Here is a 25,750-nt window from a genome sequence, read left to right as displayed (position 1 = left end):
GACTGGGAATGGGGACAGCGAGCCCTGAGCACCCAGTACGGCCCAGTGCTCCCAGTATGGAACTGGGAATGGGGACAGCGAGCCCTGAGCGCCCAGTGCACTCCCAGTGCTCCCAGTATGGGACTGGGAATGGGGACGGGGAGCCCTGAGTGCCCAGTGCACTCCCAGTGCTCCCAGTATGGGACTGGGAACAGCGACAGCGAGCCCTGAGTGCCCAGTGCTCCCAGTATGGAACTGGGAATGGGGACAGCGAGCCCTGAGTGCCCAGTGCATTCCCAGTGCTCCCAGTATGGGACTGGGAACAGGGACAGCGAGCCCTGAGCGCCCAGTGCACTCCCAGTGCTCCCAGTATGGGACTGGGAACGGGGACAGGGAGCCCTGAGTGCCCAGTACGGCCCAGTGCTCCCAGTATGGAACTGGGAACGGCAACGGGGAGCCCTGAGTGCCCAGTGCTCCCAGTGCTCCCAGTATGGAACTGGGAACGGGGACAGCGAGCCCTGAGTGCCCAGTACGGCCCAGTGCTCCCAGTATGGGACTGGGAACGGTGATGGGGAGCCCTGAGCGCCCAGTGCACTCCCAGTGCTCCCAGTATGGGACTGGGAACGGGGACAGCGAGCCCTGAGCACCCAGTGCACTCCCAGTGCTCCCAGTATGGAACTGGGAATGGGGACGGGGAGCCCTGAGTGCCCAGTGCTCCCAGTATGGGACTGGGAATGGGGACGGGGAGCCCTGAGCGCCCAGTGCTCCCAGTACAGCCCCACTGCAGCTCCCAGTGCACTCCCAGTGCTCCCAGTATGGAACTGGGAACGGGGACGGGGAGCCCTGAGCGCCCAGTACAGCCCAGTGCTCCCAGTACAGCCCCACTGCAGCTCCCAGTGCGGCCCCAGCAATCCCAGTATGGCCCCAGTGCACTCCCAGTGCTCCCAGTGCACTCCCAGTACAGCCCAGTGCTCCCAGTGCGCTCCCAGTGCTCCCAGTGCACTCCCAGAGCTCCCAGTGCGCTCCCAGTGCTCCCAGTGCGCTCCCAGTGCTCCCAGTGCACTCCCAGAGCTCCCAGTGCGCTCCCAGAGCTCCCAGTGCACTCCCAGTGCTCCCAGTTCACTCCCAGTCTGGCCTCAGCTCTTTGCTGGTTTTTTTTGCACTTTGATTTCACCAAAGATTCTCAATAAAACGACCCCAAAATGGAATTTTTGGGGAAAAGGAGCCGGGAGTTGCAGTTCTTGAGCATGGGGGGATTTTGGGGGTCCCTGGGGGGATTTTGGGGGTCCCTGGGGGGATTTGGGGGTCCCTGGGGGAATTTTGGGGGGATTTGGGGAGGTTTGGGGGTCCCTGGGGGGATTTTGGGGGATTTTGGGGGGTTTGGGGGTCCCTCGGGGGATTTTGGGGGATTTGGGGGGATTTGGGGGGATTTTGGGGTCCCTGGGGGGATTTGGGGGGTCCCTGGGGGGGTTTGGGGGTCCCTGGGCGGATTTTGGGGGATTTTGGGAGGATTTTGGGGGTCCCTGGGGGGATTTTGGGGGTCCCTGGGGGGGTTTGGGGGTCCCTGGGGGGATTTGGGGGTCCCTGGGGGGATTTTGGGGTCCCTGGGGGGGTTTGGGGGTCCCTGGGGGGATTTTGGGAGGATTTTGGGGGTCCCTGGGGGGATTTTGGGGTCCCTGGGGGGATTTGGGGGGTCCCTGGGGGGATTTGGGGGTCCCTGGGGGGATTTGGGGGGGATTTTGGGAGGATTTTGGGGGTCCCTGGGGGGGTTTGGGGGGTCCCTGGGGGATTTTGGGGGTCCCTGGGGGGGCTTGGGGGGATTTTGTGAGGATTTTGGGGGTCCCTGGGGGGATTTTGGGGTCCCTGGGGGATTTTGGGGGGATTTTGGGAGGATTTTGGGGGTCCCTGGGGGGATTTTGGGGTCCCTGGGGGATTTTGGGGTCCCTGGGAGGATTTTGGGGGTCCCTGGGGGGATTTTGGGGGTCCCTGGGGGGGTTTGGGGGGATTTGGGGGGATTTTGGGGGTCCCTGGGGGGATTTTGGGGTCCCTGGGGGGATTTGGGGGGATTTTGGGAGGATTTTGGGGGTCCCTGGGGGGATTTTGGGAGGATTTTGGGGGATTTGGGGGGATTTTGGGGGTCTCTGGGGGTCCCTGGGGGGATTTTGGGGGCGGGGCCAGGGAGAGGGGGCGGGGCGTGACGTTCAGACTCGTGACGTCACTGCGGTCACGTGAGCGCGCGCCGGCCACGTGACCCCGCGCGGGGAGGGGGCGTGGCCGCGGCGGTTCCAAGATGGCGGCGGCGCTGTGGGCGCTGCTCGCGGCTCTGGCGGGGCCGGTGCCGGGCCCGGGGCCCGCGGGGGCCGCGCAGGTCCCGCAGGTCCCGCTGCTCGTCTGGAGCACGGAGCGGTGCGAGCGGGGCCCGGGGGCCTCGGGGGGGCCCGGGGGCCGGGCCTGGGGGGAGCTCGGGGCCTGTTGGCGGAGATTTGGGGGGCGCGGAGAGGCCTCAGAGCCGCCTTTGGGGGGGATTTGGGGTCCCCGGGTGATCCGGGCTCCGCTCCCCGCAGCTCTCTGTGGGGATTTCGGGGCTCCCCGGGTGATTTTGGGGCTCCCCGGGTGATTTTGGGGCTCCCCGGGTGATTTTTGGGGCTCCCCGGGTGATTTTTGGGGCTCCCCGGGTGATTTTGGGGTGATCCGGGCTCCGTTCCCCGCAGCTCTCTGTGGGGATTTTGGGGCTCCCCGGGTGATTTTGGGGCTCTCTGTTGGGATTTTGAGGCTCCCCGGGTGATTTCGGGGCTCCCCGGGTGATTTCGGGGCTCCCCGGGTGATTTTTGGGGCTCCCCGGGGTGATTTTGGGGCTCCCCGGGTGATTTTGGGGCTCTCTTTGGGTGATTTTGGGGCTCCCCGGGTGATTTTGGGGCTCTCTGTTGGGATTTCGGGGCTCTCTCTGGGTGATTTTGGGGTGATCCGGGCTCCGTTCCCCGCAGCTCTCTGTTGGGATTTCGGGGCTCCCCGGGTGATTTTTGGGCTCCCCGGGTGATTTCGGGGCTCCCCGGGTGATTTTGGGGCTCTCTTTGGGTGATTTTGGGGCTCTCTGTTGGGATTTGGGGCTCTCTGTTGGATTTTGGGGCTCCCCGGGTGATTTTGGGGCTCTCTTTGGGTGATTTTGGGGTGATCCGGGTGATTTTGGGGCTCTCTTTGGGTGATTTTGGGGCTCCCCGGGTGATTTTGGGGCTCCCCGGGTGATTTCGGGGCTCTCCCCGGGTGATTTTGGGGCTCTCTTTGGGTGATTTTGGGGCTCCCCGGGTGATTTTGGGGCTCTCTGTTGGGATTTCGGGGCTCTCTCTGGGTGATTTTGGGGTGATCCGGGCTCCGTTCCCCGCAGCTCTCTGTTGGGATTTTGGGGCTCCCCGGGTGATTTTGGGGCTCTCTTTGGGTGATTTTGGGGCTCCCCGGGTGATTTTGGGGCTCCCCGGGTGATTTCGGGGCTTCCCGGGTGATTTTTGGGGCTCCCCGGGTGATTTCGGGGCTCCCCGGGTGATTTTGGGGCTCTCTTTGGGTGATTTTGGGGCTCTCTGTTGGGATTTTGGGGCTCCCCGGGTGATTTTGGGGCTCTCTTTGGGTGATTTTGGGGTGATCCGGGCTCCGTTCCCCGCAGCTCTCTGTGGGGATTTTGGGGCTCTCTTTGGGTGATTTTGGGGCTCCCCGGGTGATTTTGGGGCTCCCCGGGTGATTTTGGGGCTCCCCGGGTGATTTTTGGGGCTCTCTTTGGGTGATTTTGGGGCTCCCCGGGTGATTTTGGGGCTCTCTTTGGGTGATTTTGGGGCTCTCTGTTGGGATTTTGAGGCTCCCCGGGTGATTTTGGGGCTCCCCGGGTGATTTTGAGGCTCCCCGGGTGATTTTGGGTCTCCCCGGGGTGATTTTGGGGCTCCCCGGGTGATTTCGGGGCTCCCCGGGTGATTTTGGGGCTCCCCGGGTGATTTCGGGGCTCCCCGGGTGATTTTTTGGGCTCCCCGGGTGATTTTGGGGCTCTCTTTGGGTGATTTTTGGGCTCCCCGGGTGATTTTGGGGCTCCCCGGGTGATTTTTGGGGCTCCCCGGGTGATTTTTGGGGTGATCCGGGCTCCGTTCCCCGCAGCTCTCTCTGGGCCCCGCTCGCCGCCCCCGCGGGCCGGGTTCTGTCGGAGCCGGAGCTGCGGCAGCTCCTGGAGCCGGGGCTGCAGCGCGGGCCCCGCACGGTGCTGCTGTTCCTGCAGGAGCAGGTGGGACCCCAAAACCCCCTGAATCCACCCTAAATCCACCCCAAATCCCCCCCTAAACCCAGCCCCCAGTGCTGCTGTTCCTGCAGGAGCAGGTGGGACCCCAAAACCTCCCGAATCCCCCCCAAATCCACCCCAAATCCCCCCTAAATCCCCCCTGAATCCCCCCTGAATCCCCCCAAATCCCCCCTGAATCCACCCCAAATCCACCCCAAATCCACCCCAAATCCACCCCAAATCCACCCCAAATCCCCCCCTAAACCCAGCCCCCAGTGCTGCTGTTCCTGCAGGAGCAGGTGGGACCCCAAAACCCCCTGAATCCAACCCAAATCCCCCCCAAATCCACCCCTAAACCCAGCCCCCAGTGCTGCTGTTCCTGCAGGAGCAGGTGGGACCCCAAAACCTCCCGAATCCACCCCAAATCCCCCCTGAATCCCCCCAAATCCAACCCAAATCCCCCCCAAATCCACCTCTAAACCCAGCCCCCAGTGCTGCTGTTCCTGCAGGAGCAGGTGGGACCCTGAAACCCCCTGAATCCCCCCCGAATCCAACCCAAATCCCCCCTGAATCCCCCCAAATCCACCCCAAATCCCCCCTGAATCCACCCCCCAGTGCTGCTGTTCCTGCAGGAGCAGGTGGGACCCCAAATCCCCCCCAAATCCCCCCCAAATCCACCCCAAATCCACCCTAAATCCACCCCTAAACCCAGCCCCCAGTGCTGCTGTTCCTGCAGGAGCAGGTGGGACCCTGAAACCCCCTGAATCCCCCCCAAATCCACCCCAAACCCAGCCCCCAGTGCTGCTGTTCCTGCAGGAGCAGGTGGGACCCCGAAACCTCCCGAATCCCCCCCAAATCCACCCCAAATCCCCCCTGAATCCCCCCAAATCCACCCCTAAACCCAGCCCCCAGTGCTGCTGTTCCTGCAGGAGCAGGTGGGACCCCGAATCCCCCTGAATCCCCCCCAAATCCACCCCAAATCCCCCAAATCCACCCCTAAACCCAGCCCCCAGTGCTGCTGTTCCTGCAGGAGCAGGTGGGACCCCGAAACCCCCTGAATCCACCCTGAATCCCCCCCAAATCCCCCCCAAATCCCCCCCAAATCCACCCCAAATCCCCCCTGAATCCACCCCCCAGTGCTGCTGTTCCTGCAGGAGCAGGTGGGACCCCAAATCCCCCCCAAATCCCCCCCAAATCCACCCCAAATCCACCCTAAATCCACCCCTAAACCCAGCCCCCAGTGCTGCTGTTCCTGCAGGAGCAGGTGGGACCCTGAAACCCCCTGAATCCCCCCCAAATCCACCCCAAACCCAGCCCCCAGTGCTGCTGTTCCTGCAGGAGCAGGTGGGACCCCGAAACCTCCCGAATCCCCCCCAAATCCACCCCAAATCCCCCCTGAATCCCCCCAAATCCACCCCTAAACCCAGCCCCCAGTGCTGCTGTTCCTGCAGGAGCAGGTGGGACCCCGAATCCCCCTGAATCCCCCCCAAATCCACCCCAAATCCCCCAAATCCACCCCTAAACCCAGCCCCCAGTGCTGCTGTTCCTGCAGGAGCAGGTGGGACCCCGAAACCCCCTGAATCCACCCTGAATCCCCCCCAAATCCCCCCCAAATCCCCCCCAAATCCAACCCAAATCCCCCCAAATCCACCCCAAACCCAGCCCCCAGTGCTGCTGTTCCTGCAGGAGCAGGTGGGACCCCAAAACCTCCCGAATCCACCCCAAATCCACCCCTAAACCCACCCCCAAATCCAGCCCCCAGTGCTGCTGTTCCTGCAGGAGCAGGTGGGACCCTGAAACCCCCTGAATCCACCCTAAATCCACCCCAAATCCCCCCCAAATCCCCCCTGAATCCCCCCCAAATCCACCCCTAAACCCACCCCCCAGTGCTGCTGTTCCTGCAGGAGCAGGTGGGACCCCGAAACCCCCAAATCCAACCCAAATCCCCCCCAAATCCCCCCTGAATCCCCCAAATCCCCCCTGAATCCCCCAAATCCACCCTGAATCCCCCAAATCCCCCCTGAATCCCCCAAATCCACCCCCCAGTGCTGCTGTTCCTGCAGGAGCAGGTGGGACCCCAAAACCCCCTGAATCCCCCCCGAATCCAACCCAAATCCCCCCCGAATCCCCCCCGAATCCAACCCAAATCCAACCCAAATCCCCCCCAAATCCACCCCTAAACCCAGCCCCCAGTGCTGCTGTTCCTGCAGGAGCAGGTGGGACCCCGAAACCCCCTGAATCCACCCTGAATCCCCCCCAAATCCCCCCCAAATCCACCCCAAATCCACCCCCCAGTGCTGCTGTTCCTGCAGGAGCAGGTGGGACCCCGAAACCCCCCGAATCCCCCCTGAATCCCCCCAAATCCCCCCCCCAGTGCTGCCGTTCCTGCAGGAGCAGGTGGGACCCCCCAGACCCCTCCCAAGGACCCCCCAAATCCCCCCCGGGGAGCCCCAAAGGGCCCCGTTCCCCTCCCCCGCTGACCCCCGCCCCTCCCCCAGCTCAGCCTGGAGGATTTCACCGCTTTTGGGGGCGTTTTTGGGAACGAACCCAACGGAGCCTTCCCCCGGCTGCAGGTGGGTGAGGGGCTGGGGAGGGGTCCTGGGGGGGGGAGGGGTCCTGGGGAGGGGCTGGGGAGGGGTGGGGAGGGGTCCTGGGGAGGATTTTTGGGGGGCTGGGGGTGTCCAGGGGGGGCTGGGGGAGGTGGTTTGGATTGGGGGGGGATTTGGGGGCAATTTTGGGGTTTTTGAGGGGATTTTAGGGTGTCTTCAGGGGGATTTTGGGTGGGTTTGGGGCGATTTTGGGTAGGTTTGGGGTGTTTTGGGTAGGTTTGGGGTGTTTTTTGGGTGTTTTTGGGGTGGTTTTGGGGTGTTTTTGGGGTGTTTTGGGGGTGTTTTGGGGGGATTTGGGGTGTTTTTGGGTGGGTTTGGGGTGGTTTTGGGGTGTATTTGGGGGGATTTGGGTGATTTGGGGTGATTTGGGGTGATTTTGGGGTGTTTTGGGGTGATTTGGGGGGATTCTGGGGTGGTTTTGGGGTGTTTTGGGGGGATTTTGGGGTGTTTTGGGGTGTTTTGGGGTGATTTGGGGGTGTTTTGGGGTGATTTGGGGTGATCTGGGGTGATTTTGGGTGATTTGGGGTGATTTTGGGGTATTTTCAGGGTATTTCAGGAGTCTCTGTTGCAGGGTGCCCTGGGCTCAGCGGGGTCAGCGCTGACCCTGCCCTCGGTGGCCGGAGCCGCTGCGGCCGCGCTGCCCCTGACCCTGCAGAGGGCCCTGGGCTCCCCTCCCCCCCTGCGCCTGCCCGGGGGGGCCCTGGGGGGGCTGAGGCTGAACCGCTCTGACCCCGAGAGCGACCCCGGGGAACCCACGCTGCTGCTTGTGGGGCTGCCCCATGGCAGGTGAGAGACCCCATAGATACCCCATAGATCCCATAGTGACCCCATAGATCCCATAGACCCATAGATACCCCGGGGAACCCACCCTGCTGCTTGTGGGGCTGCCCCACGGCAGGTGAGACCCCAGAGACCCCATAGACCCCATAGATACCCCAGAGACCCCATAGAGCCCATAGATACCCCAGAGACCCCATAGAGCCCATAGATACCCCAGAGACCCCATAGAGATCCTATAGAGCCCACGCTGCTGCTTGTGGGGCTGCCCCACGGCAGGTGAGAGACCCATAGATCCCATAGAGACCCCAGAGACCCCATAGAGATCCCATAGATACCCTATAGAGCCCACCCTGCTGCTTGTGGGGCTGCCCCATGGCAGGTGAGAGACCCCATAGATACCCCATAGATCCCATAGATACCCCAGAGACCCATAGATACCCTGGGGAGCCCACCCTGCTGCTTGTGGGGCTGCCCCATGGCAGGTGAGACCCCAGAGAGACCCCATAGAGATCCCATAGAGACCCCATAGAGACCCCATAGATACCCCAGAGGCCCTATAGAGACCCCATAGAGACCCCCCAGGGACCCCCAAGGACCCCTCTGCCCCACAGGGCCCCCCTGTCCCCCCTGACTGTCCCCTCCCCCCAGGTCCGGCCTGATGGGAGCCAAGGAGGCTCTGGCCAGTAACGGTGAGGAACTGGGAGCACTGGGAGCTCTGGGGGGGCTCGGGGCCGCTCTGGGCTGGGTTTGGGGGATTTGGGGTCACTCTGCCCCCAGGGGAGGTGCTGGGGGTGCCTTTGGGGCGGGTTCAGGGCGGTTTTTGGGGTGGGTTTGGGGCAGTTTTTGGGGTGGGTTTGGGGCAGGTTTTGGGGTGGATTTGGGGGATTTTGGGTCACTCTTTGGTGCCCCCAGATGCGGTGCTGGGGGTGGTGTTTGGGGTGGGTTTGGGGCAGTTTTTGGGGTGGGTTCAGGGCAGTTTTTAGGGTGGATTTGGGGGATTTTGGGTCACTCTTTGGTGCCCCCAGACGCGGTGCTGGGGGTGGTGTTTGGGGTGGGTTCAGGGCAGGTTTTGGGGTGGGTTTGGGGCAGTTTTTGGGGTGGGTTTGGGGCAGGTTTTAGGGTGGGTTTGGGGCAGTTTTTGGGGCAGTTTTTGGGGCGGTTTTGGGGTGGGTTTGGGGCAGTTTTTGGGGTGGGTTTGGGGCAGTTTTTGGGGTGGTTTTGGGGCAGTTTTTGGGGTGGGTTCAGGGCAGGTTTTGGGGTGGGTTTGGGGCAGTTTTCAGGGTGGGTTCAGGGCAGTTTTTGGGGCAGTTTTTGGGGCGGATTTTGGGGTGGATTTGGGGGATTTTGGGTCACTCTTTGGTGCCCCCAGATGCGGTGCTGGGGGAGGTGTTTGGGGTGGGTTTGGGGCAGTTTTTGGGGCGTTTTTGGGGTGGATTTGGGGGATTTTGGGACACTCTTTGGTGCCCCCAGATGCGGTGCTGGGGGAGGTGCTGCAGGTGCTGCAGGAGGAGCAGGTCCCGTACACGGCGCTGTTCACTGCCCGCAGGGCCCACGTGAGTGACCCTGAGTGACCCCTGAGTGACCCCTGGGTGACCCCTGGGTGACCCCTGAATGACCCCTGGGTGACCCCTGAGTGACCCCTGAATGACCTCTGGGTGACCCTGAGTGACCCCTGGGTGACCCCTGAGTGACCCCTGGGTGACCCCTGAATGACCCCTGAGTGACCTCTGGGTGACCCCTGAGTGACCCCTGGGTGACCCCTGAGTGACCCCTGAATGACCCCTGGGTGACCCCTGAGTGACCTCTGGGTGACCCCTGAGTGACCCCTGGATGACCCCTGAGTGATCCTGGGTGTCCCCTGAGTGACCCCTGAGTGACCCCTGGGTGACCTTTGACCCCTGAGTGACCCCAGCAGGGTCCCCCCGACCCCTCCCTTCCCCCTCCCCAATCCAGGGGGGTCTCCCCCCCCCCAATTTTCATTTCCCCTCCCCCTTTTCCCCCCTCCCCAATTTTGGGGGTCCCCCCCTGACCCCTCCCCTCCCCCACAGGAGCCCCCCAGCCCCGGGGGGATCCCGGGGGGTTTTGGGGGTCCCCGGCGGGGGCTGCTGGGGGTGGGGGAGGGCCCGGAGCCGCCCCCCCCCCTGCGCTGGCCCCCCCAGGGGGACCCCCAGATGCTGCTGTGGGCCCGGAACGTGTCGGTGGCGCTGCGGGGGCAGCAGCGCGACCTCACCCCAAAAACCTTCGGGGCCGCGGCCGCCGTCGACCTGGGGGGGTCCTCGTGGAGCCCCCGGGAGGCTCGGTGAGGGGGGGAGGGGGGTTGGGGGATTTGGGGGGGGTTCGGGGGGGTTTGGGGGGGGTTCGGGGGGATTTGGAGGGGATTTGGGGATCCCAGAGGGGTTTGGGGGGGGTTTGGGGGGATTTGGAGGGGATTTGGGGGGGTTCAGGGGGATTTGGGGGGGATTTGGGGGGGGTTTGGGGATCCCAGAGGGATTTGGGGGGGGTTCGGGGGGATTTGGGGGGATTTGGGGGGGGTTCGGGGGGGTTCGGGGAGACTTGGGGGGATTTGGGGAGGATTTGGGGGGATTGGGGGGATTTGGGGGGGTTTGGGGGAATTTGGGGGGGGATTTGGGGGGGGTTTGAGGATCCCAGAGGGGATTTGGGGATCCCAGAGGGGTTTGGGGGGGATTTGGGGGGATTTGGGGGGGTTCAGGGGGGTTTAGGGATCCCAGAGGGGTTTGGGAGGGATTTGGGGGGGTTCAGGGGGGGTTCAGGGGGATTTGGGGGGGATTTGAGGATCCCAGAGGGGTTTGGGGGGATTTGGGGGGGGTTTGGGGGAATTTGGGGGAATTTGGGGGGGATTTGGGGGGGGTTTGGGGATCCCAGAGGGGTTTGGGGGGATTTGGGGGGGGTTCAGGGGGATTTGGGGGGATTTGGGAGGGATTTGGGGGGGTGTTGTGGTTCCCAGAAGGGATCTGGGGATCCCAGAGGGATTTGGGGGAGATTTTGGGGGGTTTAGGGGGGATCCAGGGGGGATTTGGGGGGGTTTGAGGATCCCAGAGGGGATTTGGGGATCTCAGAGGGGTTTGGGGGGGATTTGGGGAATTTGGGGGGGATTTGGGGGGGATTTGGGGATCCCAGAAGGATTTGGGGATCCCAGAGGGGTTTTTGGGGGGGGTTGAGGGGAATTTTGGGGGGTCCCAGGAGTTTTGGGGCCCCCCTGACCCCTCCCGTGCCCCCCCAGGTTGGTGCTGCAGTACAAGGAGGTTTTTGGGGAGACCCTGAACATCACGTGAGCGGGGATTGGGGGGGATTGGGGGGTTTGGGGGGGTTTGGGGCTGTTTTGGGGGGATTGGGGCTGTTTTGGGGGGGTTTGGGGCTGTTTTGGGGGATTTGGGGCTGTTTTGGGGGGGTTTGGGGCTGTTTTGGGGGGTTTGGGGCTGTTTTGGGGTGAGGGGGGCGGATTTGGGGGTCCCTGGCACCCCTTGGCTGTTTTGGGGGTGTTTTTTTGGGGGGGGCTCACGTTTGGGGTGGTTTTGGGGTGGGAATTTCAATTTGGGGAATTATTTGGGATTTTGTTTTGGATGGGATTTCAGTTTTTGGGTTACTTGGGGGGGTTTTGGGGTGGAGATTTCAGGTTTTGGGTCCTTTGGGGTTTTTTTGGGGTGGGGGTCTCATTTCCAGGGGTTTTTTGGGTTGGGGGTCTCATTTTTGGGGTCCTTTTGGGGTTTTTTGGGTTGGGGGTCTCATTTTTGGGGTTCTTTGGGGTTTTTTTGGTTGGGGGTCTCATTTCCAGGGGTTTTTTGGGGGTTTTTTTGGGTTGGGGGTCTCATTTTTGGGGTCCTCTGGGGTTTTTTGGGTTGGGGGTCTCATTTTCGGGGTCCTTTTGGGGTTTTTTGGGTTGGGGGGTCTCATTTTCGGGGTCCTTTTGGGTTTTTTTTGGGTTGGGGGTCTCATTTCCAGGGGTTTTTTGGGGGTGGGGGTCTCATTTTTGGGGTCCTTTTGGGGTTTTTTGGGTTGGGGGTCTCATTTTTGGGGTCCTTTTGGGGTTTTTTGGGTTGGGGGTCTCATTTTTGGGGTCCTTTTGGGGTTTTTTGGGTTGGGGGTCTCATTTTCAGGGGTTTTTTTTGGGTTGGGGGGTCTCATTTTCGGGGTTTTTTGGGTTGGGGGTCTCATTTCCAGGGGTTTTTTGGGGGTGGGGGTCTCATTTTCGGGGTCCTTTTGTGGTTTTTTTGTGTTGGGGTCTCATTCCCGGCCCCCCCAGGTTCCTCCTGCGCCGTTCCTGGTTCCCGGTCTCGGGGCGCTCCTGGGCGTGGCTGGAGGAGATCGGGGTGACCCTGGGGGGGGCCCCCCCCGCGCGGTTCCGGGTTCGGGGGGCGGCCGCCCCCTCCCCCCTGGGCTGGCGCTGCGGGGATTTGGGGACCCCCGGACCCCTCCTGCTGCCCCTCCCCCCCCTGGAGCACAGCCAGCACTGGGGGCTCCGGATCCTCGACCTGCAGGTACCCCAAAAACGGGATGGGGGACCCCAAAAACGGGATGGGGGACCCCAAAAACGGGATTGGGACCCCAAAAACGGGATCAGGGACCCCAAAAACGGGATGGGGGACCCCAAAAACGGGATCAGGGACCCCAAAAACGGGATCAGGGACCCCAAAAACGGGACTGGGACCCCAAAAATGGGATCAGGGACCCCAAAAACGGGATTGGGACCCCAAAAATGGGACTGGGACCCCAAAAACGGGATTGGGACCCCAAAAACAGCGGGATGGGACCCCAAAAACGGGACAGGGACCCCAGAAACGGGATTGGGACCCCAAAAACGGGACTGGGACCCCAAAAATACCGGGATGGGACCCCAAAAACGGGACGGGGGACCCCAAAAATGGGATGGGGGACCCCAAAAATGGGATTTGGGACCCCAAAAATGGGATTGGGACCCCAAAAACGGGATGGGGGACCCCAAAAACGGGACTGGGACCCCAAAAACAGCGGGATGGGACCCCAAAAACGGGACAGGGACCCCAAAAACGGGACTGGGGACCTCAAAAACGGGATGGGGGACCCTAAAAACAGGATTGGGACCCCAAAAACGGGATTGGGACCCCAAAAACGGGATTGGGGACCCCAAAAATGGGATTGGGACCCCAAAAACGGGATGGGGACCCCAAAAACGGGATCAGGGACCCCAAAAACGGGATTGGGGACCCCAAAAACGGGATTGGGGACCCCAAAAATACCGGGATGGGACCCCAAAAACGGGACTGGGACCCCAAAAACGGGATTGGGGACCCCAAAAACGGGATTGGGACCCCAAAAACAGCGGGATGGGACCCCAAAAACGGGATGGGGTACCCCAAAAACGGGATGGGGGACCCCAAAAACAGCGGGATGGGACCCCAAAAACGGGACTGGGACCCCAAAAACGGGATCAGGGACCCCAAAAACGGGATCAGGGACCCCAAAAATGGGATGGGGGACCCCAAAAATGGGATGGGGGACCCCAAAAACGGGACTGGGACCCCAAAAATGGGATGGGGGACCCCAAAAATGGGATGGGGGACCCCAAAAATACCGGGACTGGACCCCAAAAACGGGACTGGGACCCCCAAAAACAGCGGGATGGGACCCCAAAAACGGGATGGGGGACCCCAAAAACGGGATTGGGACCCCAAAAAACGGGACTGGGACCCCAAAAACGGGACAGGGACCCCAAAAACGGGACTGGGGACCCCAAAAACGGGATCAGGGACCCCAAAAACACCGGGATGGGACCCCAAAAATACCGGGATGGGACCCCAAAAACGGGATTGGGACCCCAAAAACGGGACTGGGACCCCAAAAACGGGACTGGGCACCCCAAAAACGGGACTGGGGACCCTAAAAACGGGATTGGGGACCCCAAAAATGGGATTGGGGACCCCAAAAACGGGACTGGGGACCCCAAAAACGGGACTGGGGACCCCAAAAACGAGATTGGGACCCCAAAAATGGGACAGGGACCCCAAAAACGGGATGGGACCCCAAAAACAGCGGGATGGGACCCCAAAAACGGGATGGGACCCCAAAAACGGGATTGGGGACCCTAAAATGGGACAGGGACCCCAAAAACGGGACTGGGACCCCAAAAACGGGACTGGGACCCCAAAAACGGGATGGGGGACCCCAAAAGCACCGGGATGGGACCCCAAAAATGGGATTAGGGACCCCAAAACTGGGACTGGGGACCCAGAGGGGGGGGGGGGGGGTTAAATGGGGGAGGGGACCCCAAAAATGATTAAAGGGGAATTGGGGGGGGAGGGGACCCCAAAACCGGGGGGGGGAGGGGGAGCAGCGGGAATGGGGGAGGGGTAAAAGAGGAGGGGAGGGGGAGGGTTGGGATGGGGGAAGGGACCCCGGGAATGTTTGGGGTGACCCCTCCCCCCTCCCCTGGCCGGTTTTGGGGTCCCCCCAGCGCTGTCCCCCCCTCCCCCCGCAGGTTCAGGGGTTCAACGTCTCCGGGGGCGTTTTCGGGGGCGCCTCCGACTGCGCCGGGTTCTTCGGGCCGGGGGCCTGGATGGGGCTGATCTCGGGGGGGCTCCTGCTCGGGGGGCTCCTCCTGGGGGGGGGGATCCTGCTGGGGCTGCGCCCCATGGATCGATTCGACGACCCCCGGGGGCCCCCCCTGCCCGTGCCCCTCGGGGAGTGAGGGGGGACCCCCAAAATCCGGGAGAAATCCCCAAAAAAACGGGAGAAACCCCCAAAAAAACGGGAGAAATCCCCCAAAATCCGGGAGAAACCCCCAAAAAAAACGGGAGAAACCCCCAAAATCCGGGAGAAATCCCCAAAATCCGGGAGAAACCCCCAAAATCCGGGGAGAAACCCCCAAAATCCGGGAGATTCCCCCCAAAAATCCACGGGAGCCCCTCCCCCACCGCCGCCCCTCCCCCACCGCAGCCCCTCCCCCACGGGAGCCCCTCCCCCACCGCGGCCCCTCCCCCACGGGAGCCCCTCCCCCACCGCGGCCCCTCCCCCACCGCGGCCCCTCCCCCACCGCGGCCCCTCCCCCACGGGAGCCCCTCCCCCACCGCGGCCCCTCCTTTTCCCCCTCCCAAAAACTCGTGGGACCCCCCCAGGACCCCCCAAAAGCGCCGCAGCCCCTCCCCCTCCCCCCCATTTTTGGGGTCCCCCTTTGCCCCTCCCCCCCCCCCCCCCCGATTTTGGGGCCCCTCCCCCCCCCCCCCCGCGCGCTCCCGGTGCCCCCGGCCCGCCCCGGAGGGGGAGGGGCGGTTTGGGGGACCCCTCCCCCCGTTATTTATTGTCCGCGTCTGTCAATAAAAATCCCAAAATTCCCGAAAATCCCGAAAATCCCAAAATTCCCCAAATTCCCGAAATTCCGAAAGCGCCGGGAATGGGGGCGGGGCCGAGGCTCGGGATCAGCCAATCAGCGCGCGGCACGGAGGGGGCGGGGCCGAGGCTCGGGATCAGCCAATCAGCGCGCGGCACGGAGGGGGCGGGGCCGAGGCTCGGGATCAGCCAATCAGCGCGCGGCACGGAGGGGGCGGGGCTGAGGCTCGGTATCAGCCAATCAGCGCGCGGCACGGAGGGGGCGGGGCCGAGGCTCGGGATGAGCCAATCAGCGCGCGGCACGGGGGGGCGGGAACAAGGGGCGGGCCTGAGCCAATCAGAGCGCGGCACGGAGGGGGCGGGAACAAGGGGAGGGGCTGAGCCAATCAGCGCGCGGCACGGAGGGGGCGGGAAGACGGGGAGGGCCTGAGCCAATCAGAGCGCGGTGTGGGGGCGGGGCCCGGGGAAGCACCAATGAAAGCGCTGGGGGCGTGGTCATAGCGGGGCGGGGCTAAGGCCGTTGGGAGCCAATCGGAAGCGAGTACGGGGCGGGACTAATTAGGACTGGACCAATCCGCGCCGAGCAGTGACGCACTTCCGGCGCCGCGCGCACTTCCGGGTTCTCTCCGGCCGCCGCCGCTGCCGGGACCGCGGGACCCAAAAACCCAAAAAAAAACCCAAAAAAACCCAAAAAACCCCAAAAAACCCCAAAAACCCCAAAAACACCAAACCCCCCGCGCGGCCATGGCGCAGTACAAGGGCGCGGCCAGCGAGGCCGGGCGGGCGCTGCAGCTGATGAAGAAACGCGAGCGGCAGCGGGAACACATGGAGCAGCTGCGGCAGCGGATCCAGGAGGTGCCGGGGGGAACGGGGGGGAGCGGGGGGGAACGGGGGGACCGGGGGGAGAGGGGGGGAACCGGGGGAACGGGGGGAACACATGGAGCAGCTGCGGCAGCGGATCCAGGAGGTGCCGGGGGAACCGGGGGAACCGGGGGGAACGGGGGGAGCGGGGGGGACCGGGGGGAACGGGGGGGAGCGGGGGGGGAACGGGGGGGAACCGGGGGGAACGGGGGGAATGGGGGGGGATCGGGGGAACCGGGGGGGGACCGGGGGGAGCGGGGTTTGGGGGGATTTGGGGAGGGGGTCTCAGTGTTTGGGGGTGTTTGGGGTATTTTGGGGAGGGGTCTCGGGGGGTTTGGGGTGATTTGGGGAGGGGTCTCCGGGGTTTGGGGTATTTTGGAGAGGGGTCTCAGGGGGTTTGGGGTATTTTGGGGGGGGGTCCGGGGGTGTTTGGGGGGATTTGGGGAGGGTCTCTGGGGTTTGGGATATTTTGGGGAGGGGTCCCGGGTATTTTGGGGTATTTTGGGGAGGGGTCCCCGGGTGTTTGGGGTATTTTGGGGAGGGGTCCCGGGATTTGGGGTGTTTGGGGTGATTTGGGAAGGGGTCTCAGGGGGTTTGGGGTATTCTGTGGTATTTTGGGGAGGGGTCCCGGAGGATTTGGGGTGTTTGGGGTATTTTGGGGAGGGGTCCCGGGGGTGTTTAGGGGGATTTGGGGACGGGGTCTCTGGTGTTTGGGATATTTTGGGGAGGGGTCCCGGAGGATTTGGGGTGTTTAGGGGGTTTGGGGGGGGTCTCTGGTGTTTGGGGTATTTTGGGGAGGGGTCCGGGGGTATTTTGGGGTATTTTGGGGGAGGGGTCCGGGGGTGTTTGGGGTATTTTGGGGAGGGGGTCCGGGGGTGTTTGGGGTATTTTGGGGAGGGGGTCCCGGAGGATTTTGGGGTGTTTAGGGGGATTTGGGGAGGGGTCTCTGGTGTTTGGGATATTTTGGGGAGGGGTCCCGGAGGATTTGGGGTGTTTAGGGGGTTTGGGGGGGGTCTCTGGTGTTTGGGTATTTTGGGGAGGGGTCCGGGGGTATTTTGGGGTATTTTGGGGAGGGGTCCGGGGTGTTTGGGGTATTTTGGGGAGGGGTCCGGGGGTGTTTGTGGGTATTTTGGGGAGGGGTCCCGGAGGATTTGGGGTGTTTAGGGGGGATTTGGGGGAGGGGTCTCTGGTGTTTGGGGTATTTTGGGGAGGGGTCCCGGGGGATTTGGGGTGTTTGGGGTATTTTGGGATAATTTTGGGGAGGGGTCCCAGCTGCCCCTGACCCCCCCCAGGAGAACATCATGAAGTCCAACATCGATAAGAAATTCTCGGCTCATTACGACGCCGTGGAGGCCGAGCTGAAATCCAGCACCGTGGGTGGGTGAGGGGCGCCCCCAAAACCCCCCGGATTCACCCCAAAACCCGCGGGGCTGGCCTGGGGCTGGCCCAGTGTCCCTGTCCCTGTCCCCATCACTGTCCCCAGTGTCCCCAGAGCTGTCCCCAGTGTCCCCATCACTGTCCCCTCGCTGTTCCCAGGGCTGTCCCCATTGTCCCCAGTGTCCCATCCCCTGTCCCCCAGTGTCCCCCAGTGTCCCCTCGCTGGCCCCAGTGTCCCTGTCCCTGTCCCCAGTGTCCCCAGTGTCCCCAGTATCCCCAGTGTCCCTGTCCCCAGTGTCCCCCATCACTGTCCCATCCCTGTCCCCAGTGTCCCCCAGTGTCCCCCATCGCTGTCCCCAGTGTCCCCAGGGCTGTCCCCATTGTCCCCAGTGTCCCCAGTGTCCCCAGTTCCCCCCCAGTGTCCCCAGTATCCCCAGGGCTGTCCCCAGTGGTGTCCCCAGTGTCCCCAGTGTCCCCATTGTCCCTGTCCCCAGTGTCCCCAGGGCTGTCCCCACTGTCCCCAGTGTCCCCCAGTGTCCCCTCGCTGTCCCCAGTGGTGCCCCCAGTGGTGTCCCCAGGACTGTCCCCAGTGTCCCCAGTGTCCCCATCAGTGTCCCCAGAGCTGTCCCCCTCGCTGTCCCCAGTGGTGTCCCCAGTATCCCCAGTGTCCCCAGTGTCCCCATCAGTGTCCCCAGTGTCCCCAGGGCTGTCCCCATTGTCCCCAGTATCCCCAGTGGTGTCCCATCGCTGTCCCAGTGTCCCCAGTGGTGTCCCCAGTGTCCCCAGTGGTGTCCCCAGGGCTGTCCCCAGTGTCCCCCAGTGTCCCCAGTGTCCCCAGTGATGTCCCCACTGTCCCCAGGCCTGGTGACCCTCAATGACATGAAGGCCAAGCAGGAGGCTCTGGTCAAGGAGCGCGAGAAGCAGCTGGCGAAGAGAGAGCAGAGCCGGGAGCTGCAGCTGTGAGAGAAACGCCCCCAAAACACCCCAAAACAGCCTAAAATACCCCAAAATAAACCCAAAACAGCCTAAAATAACCCCAAAATACCCCAAAACAGCCTAAAATAACCCCAAAATACCCAAAACAGCCTAAAATAACCCCAAAATATCCCAAAACAGCCTAAAATAACCCCAAAATAACCCAAAATAACCCCAAAATACCCCAAAATATCCTAAAATAACCCCAAAATAGCCCAAAATATCCTAAAATAACCCCAAAATAACCCCAAATACCCCAAAATACCCCAAAATATCCTAAAATATCCTAAAATAACCCAAAATACCCCAAAATACCCCAAAACAACCCCAATATACCCTAAAATACCCCAAAATATCCCAAAATAACCCCAAAATACCCCCAAAATACCCCAAAATATCCTAAAATAACCCCAAAATATCCTAAAATATCCTAAAATAACCCCAAAATAACCCCCAAAATATCCCAAAAGAGCCCAAACCCCCCCAGATCCACCCTGGGACTTCCAAATCCCCTCCCAGAATTCACTCAGGGCCGTTCCCAGTCCCTCCCAGTTTGGATTTAGGCTGTTCCCAGTCCGTCCCAGTCCCTCCCAGTCGCTCCCAGTCCATCCCAGTCCGTCCCAGTCCATCCCAGTCCGTTGCTGCAGGAAGCTGGAGCAGCCCAGGGCTGTTCCCAGTCCATCCCAGTTTGGATTTGGGCTGTTCCCAGTCCATCCCAGTCCGTCCCAGTCCCTCCCAGTCGCTCCCAGTCCGTCCCAGTCCCTCCCAGTCGCTCCCAGTCCCTCCCAGTCCGTCCCAGTCCATCCCAGTCGCTCCCAGTCCATCCCAGTCCATCCCAGTCTGTTGCTGCAGGAAGCTGGAGCGGCTCAGGGCCGTTCCCAGTCCCTCCCAGTCCCTCCCAGTCCCTCCCAGTCGCTCCCAGTCCCTCCCAGTCGCTCCCAGTCCATCCCAGTCCGTTGCTGCAGGAAGCTGGAGCAGCCCAGGGCTGTTCCCAGTCGCTCCCAGTCCATCCCAGTCCCTCCCAGTCCCTCCCAGTCCCTCCCAGTCGCTCCCAGTCCATCCCAGTCCGTTGCTGCAGGAAGCTGGAGCGGCTCAGGGCTGTTCCCAGTCCATCCCAGTTGCTCCCAGTCCCTCCCAGTCCCTCCCAGTCCGTCCCAGTCCATCCCAGTCCGTTGCTGCAGGAAGCTGGAGCAGCCCAGGGCTGTTCCCAGTTGCTCCCAGTCCCTCCCAGTCGCTCCCAGTCCATCCCAGTCCGTTGCTGCAGGAAGCTGGAGCGGCTCAGGGCCGTTCCCAGTCCCTCCCAGTCCCTCCCAGTCCATCCCAGTTTGGGTTTGGGCTGTTCCCAGTCCCTCCCAGTCCCTCCCAGTCCCTCCCAGTCCATCCCAGTCCATCCCAGTCCGTTGCTGCAGGAAGCTGGAGCAGCCCAGGGCTGTTCCCAGTCCCTCCCAGTCCCTCCCAGTTGCTCCCAGTCCATCCCAGTCCATCCCAGTTTGGGTTTGGGCTGTTCCCAGTCCCTCCCAGTCGCTCCCAGTCCCTCCAGTCCGTCCCAGTCCCTCCCAGTCCATCCCAGTCCGTTGCTGCAGGAAGCTGGAGCGGCTCAGGGCTGTTCCCAGTCCCTCCCAGTCGCTCCCAGTCCATTCCAGTTTGGATTTGGGCTGTTCCCAGTCCCTCCCAGTCCCTCCCAGTCCCTCCCAGTCCATCCCAGTCCGTTGCTGCAGGAAGCTGAGCGGCTCAGGGCCGTTCCCAGTTGCTCCCAGTCCATCCCAGTCCCTCCCAGTCCATCCCAGTCCGTTGCTGCAGGAAGCTGGAGCAGCCCAGGGGCTGTTCCCAGTCCCTCCCAGTTGCTCCCAGTCCATCCCAGTCCGTCCCAGTTGCTCCCAGTCCATCCCAGTCCGTTGCTGCAGGAAGCTGGAGCGGCTCAGGGCCGTTCCCAGTTGCTCCCAGTCCATCCAGTCCGTTGCTGCAGGAAGCTGGAGCGGCTCAGGGCCGTTCCCAGTTGCTCCCAGTCCATCCCAGTCCGTTGCTGCAGGAAGCTGGAGCGGCTCAGGGCCGTTCCAGTCCATCCCAGTTTGGATTTGGGCTGTTCCCAGTCCCTCCCAGTCCATCCCAGTCCGTTGCTGCAGGAAGCTGGAGCGGCTCAGGGCCGTTCCCAGTCTCTCCCAGTCTCTCCCAGTTGCTCCCAGTCCATCCCAGTCCGTTGCTGCAGGAAGCTGGAGCGGCTCAGGGCCGTTCCCAGTCCCTCCCAGTTGCTCCCAGTCCATCCAGTCCCTCCCAGTCCATCCCAGTCCCTCCCAGTCCATCCCAGTCCGTTGCTGCAGGAAGCTGGAGCAGGCCAGGGCTGTTCCCAGTCCCTCCCAGTCCCCTCCCAGTTGCTCCCAGTCGCTCCCAGTCCCTCCCAGTCCCTCCCAGTCCATCCCAGTCCGTTGCTGCAGGAAGCTGGAGCAGCCCAGGGCTGTTTCCAGTCCCTCCCAGTTGCTCCCAGTCCCTCCCAGTTGCTCCAGTCCATCCCAGTCCGTTGCTGCAGGAAGCTGGAGCGCCAGCGCGAGCGGCAGCGCAAGCAGGAGGCGCAGAGGAAAATCAGCTCCCTGAGCTTCAGCCTCGGCGATGAGGAGGAGGAGGAGGACGGGGAGGAGGCTGAAGGTGGAGCTGGGGGGGCCTGGGGGGGATTTGGGGGGCCCTGGGGGGGATTTGGGGGTCCCTGGGGGGATTTGGGGGGTCCCTGGGGGGGATTTGGGGGGATTTGGGGGGGATTTGGGGGTCCCTGGGGGGATTTGGGGATCCCTGGGGGGGGGTTTGGGGGTCCCTGGGGGGGATTTGGGGTCCCTGGGGGGGGCCTGGGGGGGATTTGGTCCCTGGGGGGGATTTGGGGGGTCCTGGGGGGGATTTGGGGGTCCCTGGGGGGGATTTGGGGGTCCTGGGGGGATTTGGGGGTTATTTTTTTGCAGGGATCCCCCCCCCTCTGACCCCCCCCGGTGCCCCCCCAGCCCCCGAGGAGCCCCCGAAAAAGAGAAAATTGGGCAAAAACCCCGACGTGGACACATCGTTCCTGCCAGACCGGGACAGGGAGGTCAGGGGGGCCCAGGGGGGGCTGGGGGGGCTGGGGGGGGTCCCAGGAGGTTTTGGGGGGTCCCAGGGGGGTCCCAGGAGGTTTTGGGGGGGTCCCAGGAGGTTTTGGGGGGTCCCAGGGGGGTCCCAGGAGGTTTTTGGGGGTTGGAGTTGGGGGTTTGGGGTTTTTTGGGGCTCTCTGGGGTCGCTTTTGGGGCGTCCTTGGGCTGTTCTGGGATCTTTGGGGCGTCTCGGGTGGGTTTGGGGGGGGCTCTCGAGGGACTGGGGGCGTTTTGGGGGAGTTTGGGGCGTTTTGGGGGAGTTTGGGGCATTTCTGGGGGTGGTCTGGGGACTCTGGGGGTGGTTCTGGAGCGATTTGGGGTCGGTTTTGGGCTATTTCGGGCATGTTTTGGGCAATTTGGGTGTTTTGGGGTGGTTTTGGGGTGGTTTGGGGTGTTTTGGGTTATTTTGGGGTGGTTTGGGGTGTTTTGGGTTATTTTGGGGTGTTTTGGGTTATTTTGGGGTGTTTTGGGTTGGTTCTGGGTTGGTTCTGGGTTGGTTTTGGGGTGGTTTTGGGGCGTTTTGGGGTGTTTTGCGTTGGTTTTGGGGTGGTTTTGGGTTGGTTTTGGGGTGTTTTGGGTTGGTTTTGGGGTGGTTTTGGGTTGGTTTTGGGGTGTTTTGCGTTGGTTTTGGGGTGGTTTTGGGTTGGTTTTGGGGTGGTTTTGGGTTATCTTGGGGTGGTTTTGGGGTGTTTTGGGTTGGTTTTGGGGTGTTTTGGGGTCGTTTTGGGGTGTTTTGGGGCGTTTTGGGTTGGTTTTGGGGTGTTTTGGGTTATTTTGGGGTGTTTTTGGGGTGTTTTGGGATGATTTTGGGTGGTTTGCGTTACTTTGGGGTGGTTTTGGGGCGTTTTGGGGTGGTTTTGGGGCGTTTTGGGGTGGTTTTGGGGTGTTTTGGAGTGGTTTTGGGGTGTTTTTGGGTTGGTTTTGGGGTGGTTTTGGGGCGTTTTGGGGTGGTTTTGGGGTCTCAGCGCTGCCCCCCAGGAGGAGGAGAACCGGCTGCGGGAGGAGCTCAGGCAGGAGTGGGAGGCCAAGCAGGAGAAGATCAAAAGTGAGGAGGAATTTGGGGAGGTTGGGGGATTCTGGGGGGTTTGGGGGGGCCTGGGGTGGTTCTTGCTGTGTTGGGTCAGATTTTGGGGTTCCTGAGACACTTTTGGGGCTCTTTGGGGTCATTTTGGGGTTTCTGGGGATCCCTGCATCATCTTTGGGTCCCTGGGTTGGTTTTTCTGTCCTTGGGGTCATTTTGGGGGTCCCTGGGTCAATTTTTGGGGTTTGAGGGTGATTTTGGGGTGATTTTGGGGTTCTTGGGTGATTTTGGGGTGATTTTTGGGGTTTGTGGGTAATTCTGGTGTGATTTTTGGGGTTCTTGGGTGATTTTGGGGTGATTTTTGGGGTTTGAGGGTGATTTTGGGGAGATTTTTTGGGGTTCTTGGGTGATTTTGGGGTGATTTTTGGGGTTTGAGGGTGATTTTGGGGAGATTTTTGGGGTTCTTGGGTGATTTTGGGGTGATTTTTGGGGTTTGAGGGTAATTCTGGGGTGATTTTTGGGGTTTGAGGGTGATTTTGGGGTGATTTTTGGGGTTCTTGGGTGATCTGGGGGTGATTTTTGGGGTTTGAGGGTGATTTTGGGGTGATTTTTGGGGTTCTTGGGTGATCTGGGGGTGATTTTTGGGGTTTGAGGGTGATTTTGGGGTGATTTTTGGGGTTCTTGGGTGATTTTGGGGTGATTTTTGGGGTTTGAGGGTAATTCTGGGGTGATTTTTGGGGTTCTTGGGTGATTTTGGGGTGATTTTTGGGGTTCTTGGGTGATTCTGGGGTGATTTTTGGGGTTTGAGGGTGATTTTGGGGTGATTTTTGGGGTTTGAGGGTGATTTTGGGGTGATTTTTGGGGTTTGAGGGTGATTTTTGGGGTTTGAGGGTAATTCTGGGGTGATTTTGGGGTTTGAGGGTGATTTTGGGGTGATTTTTGGGGTTTGAGGGTGATTTTTGGGGTTTGAGGGTGATTTTGGGGTGATTTTTGGGGTTCTTGGGTGATTTTGGGGTGATTTTGGGGTTCCTGCTGTTCCCAGATGAGGAGATCGAGATCACCTTCAGTTACTGGGACGGCTCCGGGCACCGGCGCACGGTCAAGGTGGGTCTGGGGGGTTTGGGGGGTCCCAGGGGGAATTTGGGGGGTCCCAGGTGGGGTCTGGGTGGGGATTTGGGCTCCCGGGGGGGATTTGGGGTCCCCAGGTGAGTTTTGGGGTCCCCAGGTGAGGTTTTGGGGTCCCCAGGTGAGTTTTGGGGTCCCCAGGTGAGGTTTTGGGGTCCCCAGGTGAGTTTTGGGGTCCCCAGGTGAGGTTTTGGGGTCCCCAGGTGAGTTTTGGGGTCCCCAGGTGAGTTTTGGGGTCCCCAGGTGCGTTTTGGGGTGTCAAGGTGAGTTTTGGGGTCCCCAGGTGAGGTTTTGGGGTCCCCAGGTGAGTTTTGGGGTCCCCAGGTGAGTTTTGGGGTGTCCAGGTGAGTTTTGGGGTCCCCAGGTGAGGTTCTGGGGTCCCCAGGTGAGGTTTTGGGGTCCCCAGGTGAGTTTTTGGGGTCCCCAGGTGAGTTTTGGGGTCCCCAGGTGAGGTTTTGGGGTGTCCAGGTGAGTTTTGGGGTCCCCAGGTGAGTTTTGGGGTCCCCAGGTGAGGTTTTGGGGTCCCCCTGCCCCTCTCCCCCCCAGATGAAGAAGGGGAACACGATGCAGCAATTCCTGCAGAAAGCTCTGGAAATTCTCCGCAAGGATTTCAGCGAACTCCGGTGAGGGGGGGCCGCCGGGGGGTCCCCTGGGGATGTTTTGGGGGTCCCTGGGGGTGTTTTGGGGTCCCTGGGGATGTTTTGGGGTCTCTGGGGGTGTTTTGGGGGTCCCTGGGGGTGTTTTGGGGGTCCCTGGGGGTGTTTTGGGGGGTCCCTGGGGATGTTTTGGGGTCCCTGGGGGTGTTTTGGGGGATGTTTTGGGGGTCCCTGGGGGTGTTTTGGGGTCCCTGGGATGTTTTGGGGTCTCTGGGGGTGTTTTGGGGGTCTCTGGGGATGTTTTGGGGTCTCTGGGGGTGTTTTGGGGGTCCCTGGGGATGTTTTGGGGTCCCTGGGGGTGTTTTGGGGTCTCTGGGGGTGTTTCGGGGTCCCTGGGGGTGTTTCGGGGTCCCTGGGGGTGTTTTGGGGTCCCTGGGGGTGTTTCGGGGTCCCTGGGGATGTTTTGGGGTCCCTGGGGGTGTTTTGGGGTCCCTGGGGGTGTTTCGGGGTCCCTGGGGGTGTTTTGGGGTCCCTGGGGGTGTTTCGGGGTCCCTGGGGATGTTTTGGGGTCCCTGGGGATGTTTTGGGGTCCCTGGGGGTGTTTTGGGGTCTCTGGGGGTGTTTCGGGGTCCCTGGGGGTGTTTCGGGGTCCCTGGGGGTGTTTTGGGGTCCCTGGGGGTGTTTCGGGGTCCCTGGGGATGTTTTGGGGTCCCTGGGGATGTTTTGGGGTCCCTGGGGGTGTTTTGGTGGTCCCTGGGGGTGTTTTGGGGGCGTTTTGGGGTCTCTGGGGGTGTTTTGGGGTCCCTGGGGGTGTTTTGGGGGCGTTTCGGGGTCCCTGAGCCGTTTCCCCGCAGCTCGGCGGGGGTGGAGCAGCTGATGTACATCAAGGAGGATCTGATCATCCCCCACGTGAGCCCCTCCCCCACCCCGGGCCCCTCCCCCATTTCCTGAGCCCCTCCCCCACCCCCGGGCCCCCTCCCCCGCTGACCCCACGCCCCTCCCCCACAGCACCACAGCTTCTACGACTTCATCGTCACCAAGGCCCGCGGGAAGAGCGGTGAGTGACGTCATCATCGGGGGCTGTGACGTCATCATCGGGGCTGTGACGTCATTGTTGGGGACTGTGATGTCATCATTGGGGGGCCATGACGTCATAGTTGGGGCTGTGACATCATTGGGGGTCGTGACGTCATCGTTGGGGCTGTGACGTCATCATTGGGGTTGTGATGTCATCGTTGGGGCTGTGACATCATCGTGGGGCTGTGATGTCATCATTGGGTTGTGATGTCATTGTTGGGGTTGTGATGTCATCATTGGGGGTTGTGACGTCATCGTGGGGGCTGTGACGTCATCGTTGGGGCTGTGACGTCACCTCTCTCCTCCCCCCCACCCCCAGGGCCGCTCTTCAACTTCGACGTCCACGACGACGTTCGGCTGCTGAGCGACGCCACCGTGGAGAAGGACGAGGTACGGACCAGTACAGACCAGTATAGACCAGTATAGACCAGTATAGACCAGTATAGACCAGTGTAGACCAGTATAGACCAGTATGAACCAGTATAGACCAGTGTAGACCAGTATAGACCAGTATAGAGCAGTATGAACCAGTATAGACCAGTGTAGACCAGTATAGACCAGTATGGACCAGTATAGACCAGTCCAGACCAGTTCCCCCCTGGTACCCCATTGGTGACGTCACAGGCTCATCAATGACGTCACAGCCCTGATGATGTCACACCTTTATTGAA

General features: G+C 61.8%; 2 protein-coding genes across 4 annotated transcripts; both read left to right on the top strand.

Moving 5' to 3' along the window:
• The first annotated feature begins 2,202 nt into the window (after nt 1-2,202).
• On the top strand, nt 2,203-14,443 carry LOC131574463 (V-type proton ATPase subunit S1-like). Of its 2 annotated transcripts, XM_058828927.1 has the most exons (11): nt 2,203-2,385; nt 4,114-4,237; nt 6,730-6,804; nt 7,412-7,626; nt 8,269-8,309; nt 8,646-8,662; nt 9,108-9,173; nt 9,669-9,919; nt 10,862-10,909; nt 11,882-12,116; nt 14,093-14,443. In XM_058828927.1, the coding sequence occupies exons 1-11, from the start codon at nt 2,270-2,272 to the stop codon at nt 14,300-14,302; spliced, it is 1,398 nt and encodes a 465-aa protein (XP_058684910.1). In that variant the 5' UTR covers nt 2,203-2,269; the 3' UTR covers nt 14,303-14,443. The 2 variants fall into 2 exon arrangements, with proteins under 2 accessions (XP_058684910.1, XP_058684911.1); XM_058828928.1 differs by lacking the exon at nt 8,646-8,662 and having other exon boundaries at nt 9,091-9,173.
• Nucleotides 14,444-15,563: 1,120 nt separating this feature from the next.
• FAM50A (family with sequence similarity 50 member A) lies at nt 15,564-25,550 on the top strand. Of its 2 annotated transcripts, none has more exons than XM_058828929.1 (11): nt 15,564-15,795; nt 17,094-17,178; nt 18,038-18,137; nt 20,678-20,793; nt 21,138-21,220; nt 22,239-22,305; nt 23,324-23,385; nt 23,953-24,029; nt 24,857-24,911; nt 25,011-25,059; nt 25,399-25,549. In XM_058828929.1, the coding sequence occupies exons 1-11, from the start codon at nt 15,685-15,687 to the stop codon at nt 25,503-25,505; spliced, it is 912 nt and encodes a 303-aa protein (XP_058684912.1). In that variant the 5' UTR covers nt 15,564-15,684; the 3' UTR covers nt 25,506-25,549. The 2 variants fall into 2 exon arrangements, with proteins under 2 accessions (XP_058684912.1, XP_058684913.1); XM_058828930.1 differs by lacking the exon at nt 15,564-15,795 and adding an exon at nt 15,856-15,907 and having other exon boundaries at nt 25,399-25,550.
• Nucleotides 25,551-25,750: the final 200 nt, after the last annotated feature.

The sequence above is a fragment of the Poecile atricapillus genome, unplaced genomic scaffold (genome assembly GCF_030490865.1).
Source record: "Poecile atricapillus isolate bPoeAtr1 unplaced genomic scaffold, bPoeAtr1.hap1 scaffold_335, whole genome shotgun sequence".
Classification (NCBI taxonomy): Eukaryota; Metazoa; Chordata; class Aves; order Passeriformes; family Paridae; genus Poecile; species Poecile atricapillus.
Note: the sequence above shows the minus strand (reverse complement) of the source record. Positions and strands in the feature narration are given on the sequence as shown.

Bases quoted from the DNA above. Each gene is read 5' to 3' on its own strand.
- LOC131574463 (XM_058828928.1), top strand. From the start codon at position 2,270: ATGGCGGCGGCGCTGTGGGCGCTGCTCGCGGCTCTGGCGGGGCCGGTG. The intron at 9,174-9,668 runs GTGAGTGACCCT...CCTCCCCCACAG, and splicing joins TCACTGCCCGCAGGGCCCAC to GAGCCCCCCAGCCCCGGGGG. The intron at 10,910-11,881 runs GTGAGCGGGGAT...CGGCCCCCCCAG, and splicing joins GGGGAGACCCTGAACATCAC to GTTCCTCCTGCGCCGTTCCT.
- FAM50A (XM_058828929.1), top strand. From the start codon at position 15,685: ATGGCGCAGTACAAGGGCGCGGCCAGCGAGGCCGGGCGGGCGCTGCAG. The intron at 20,794-21,137 runs GTGGAGCTGGGG...GTGCCCCCCCAG, and splicing joins GGACGGGGAGGAGGCTGAAG to CCCCCGAGGAGCCCCCGAAA. The intron at 23,386-23,952 runs GTGGGTCTGGGG...TCTCCCCCCCAG, and splicing joins GGCACCGGCGCACGGTCAAG to ATGAAGAAGGGGAACACGAT.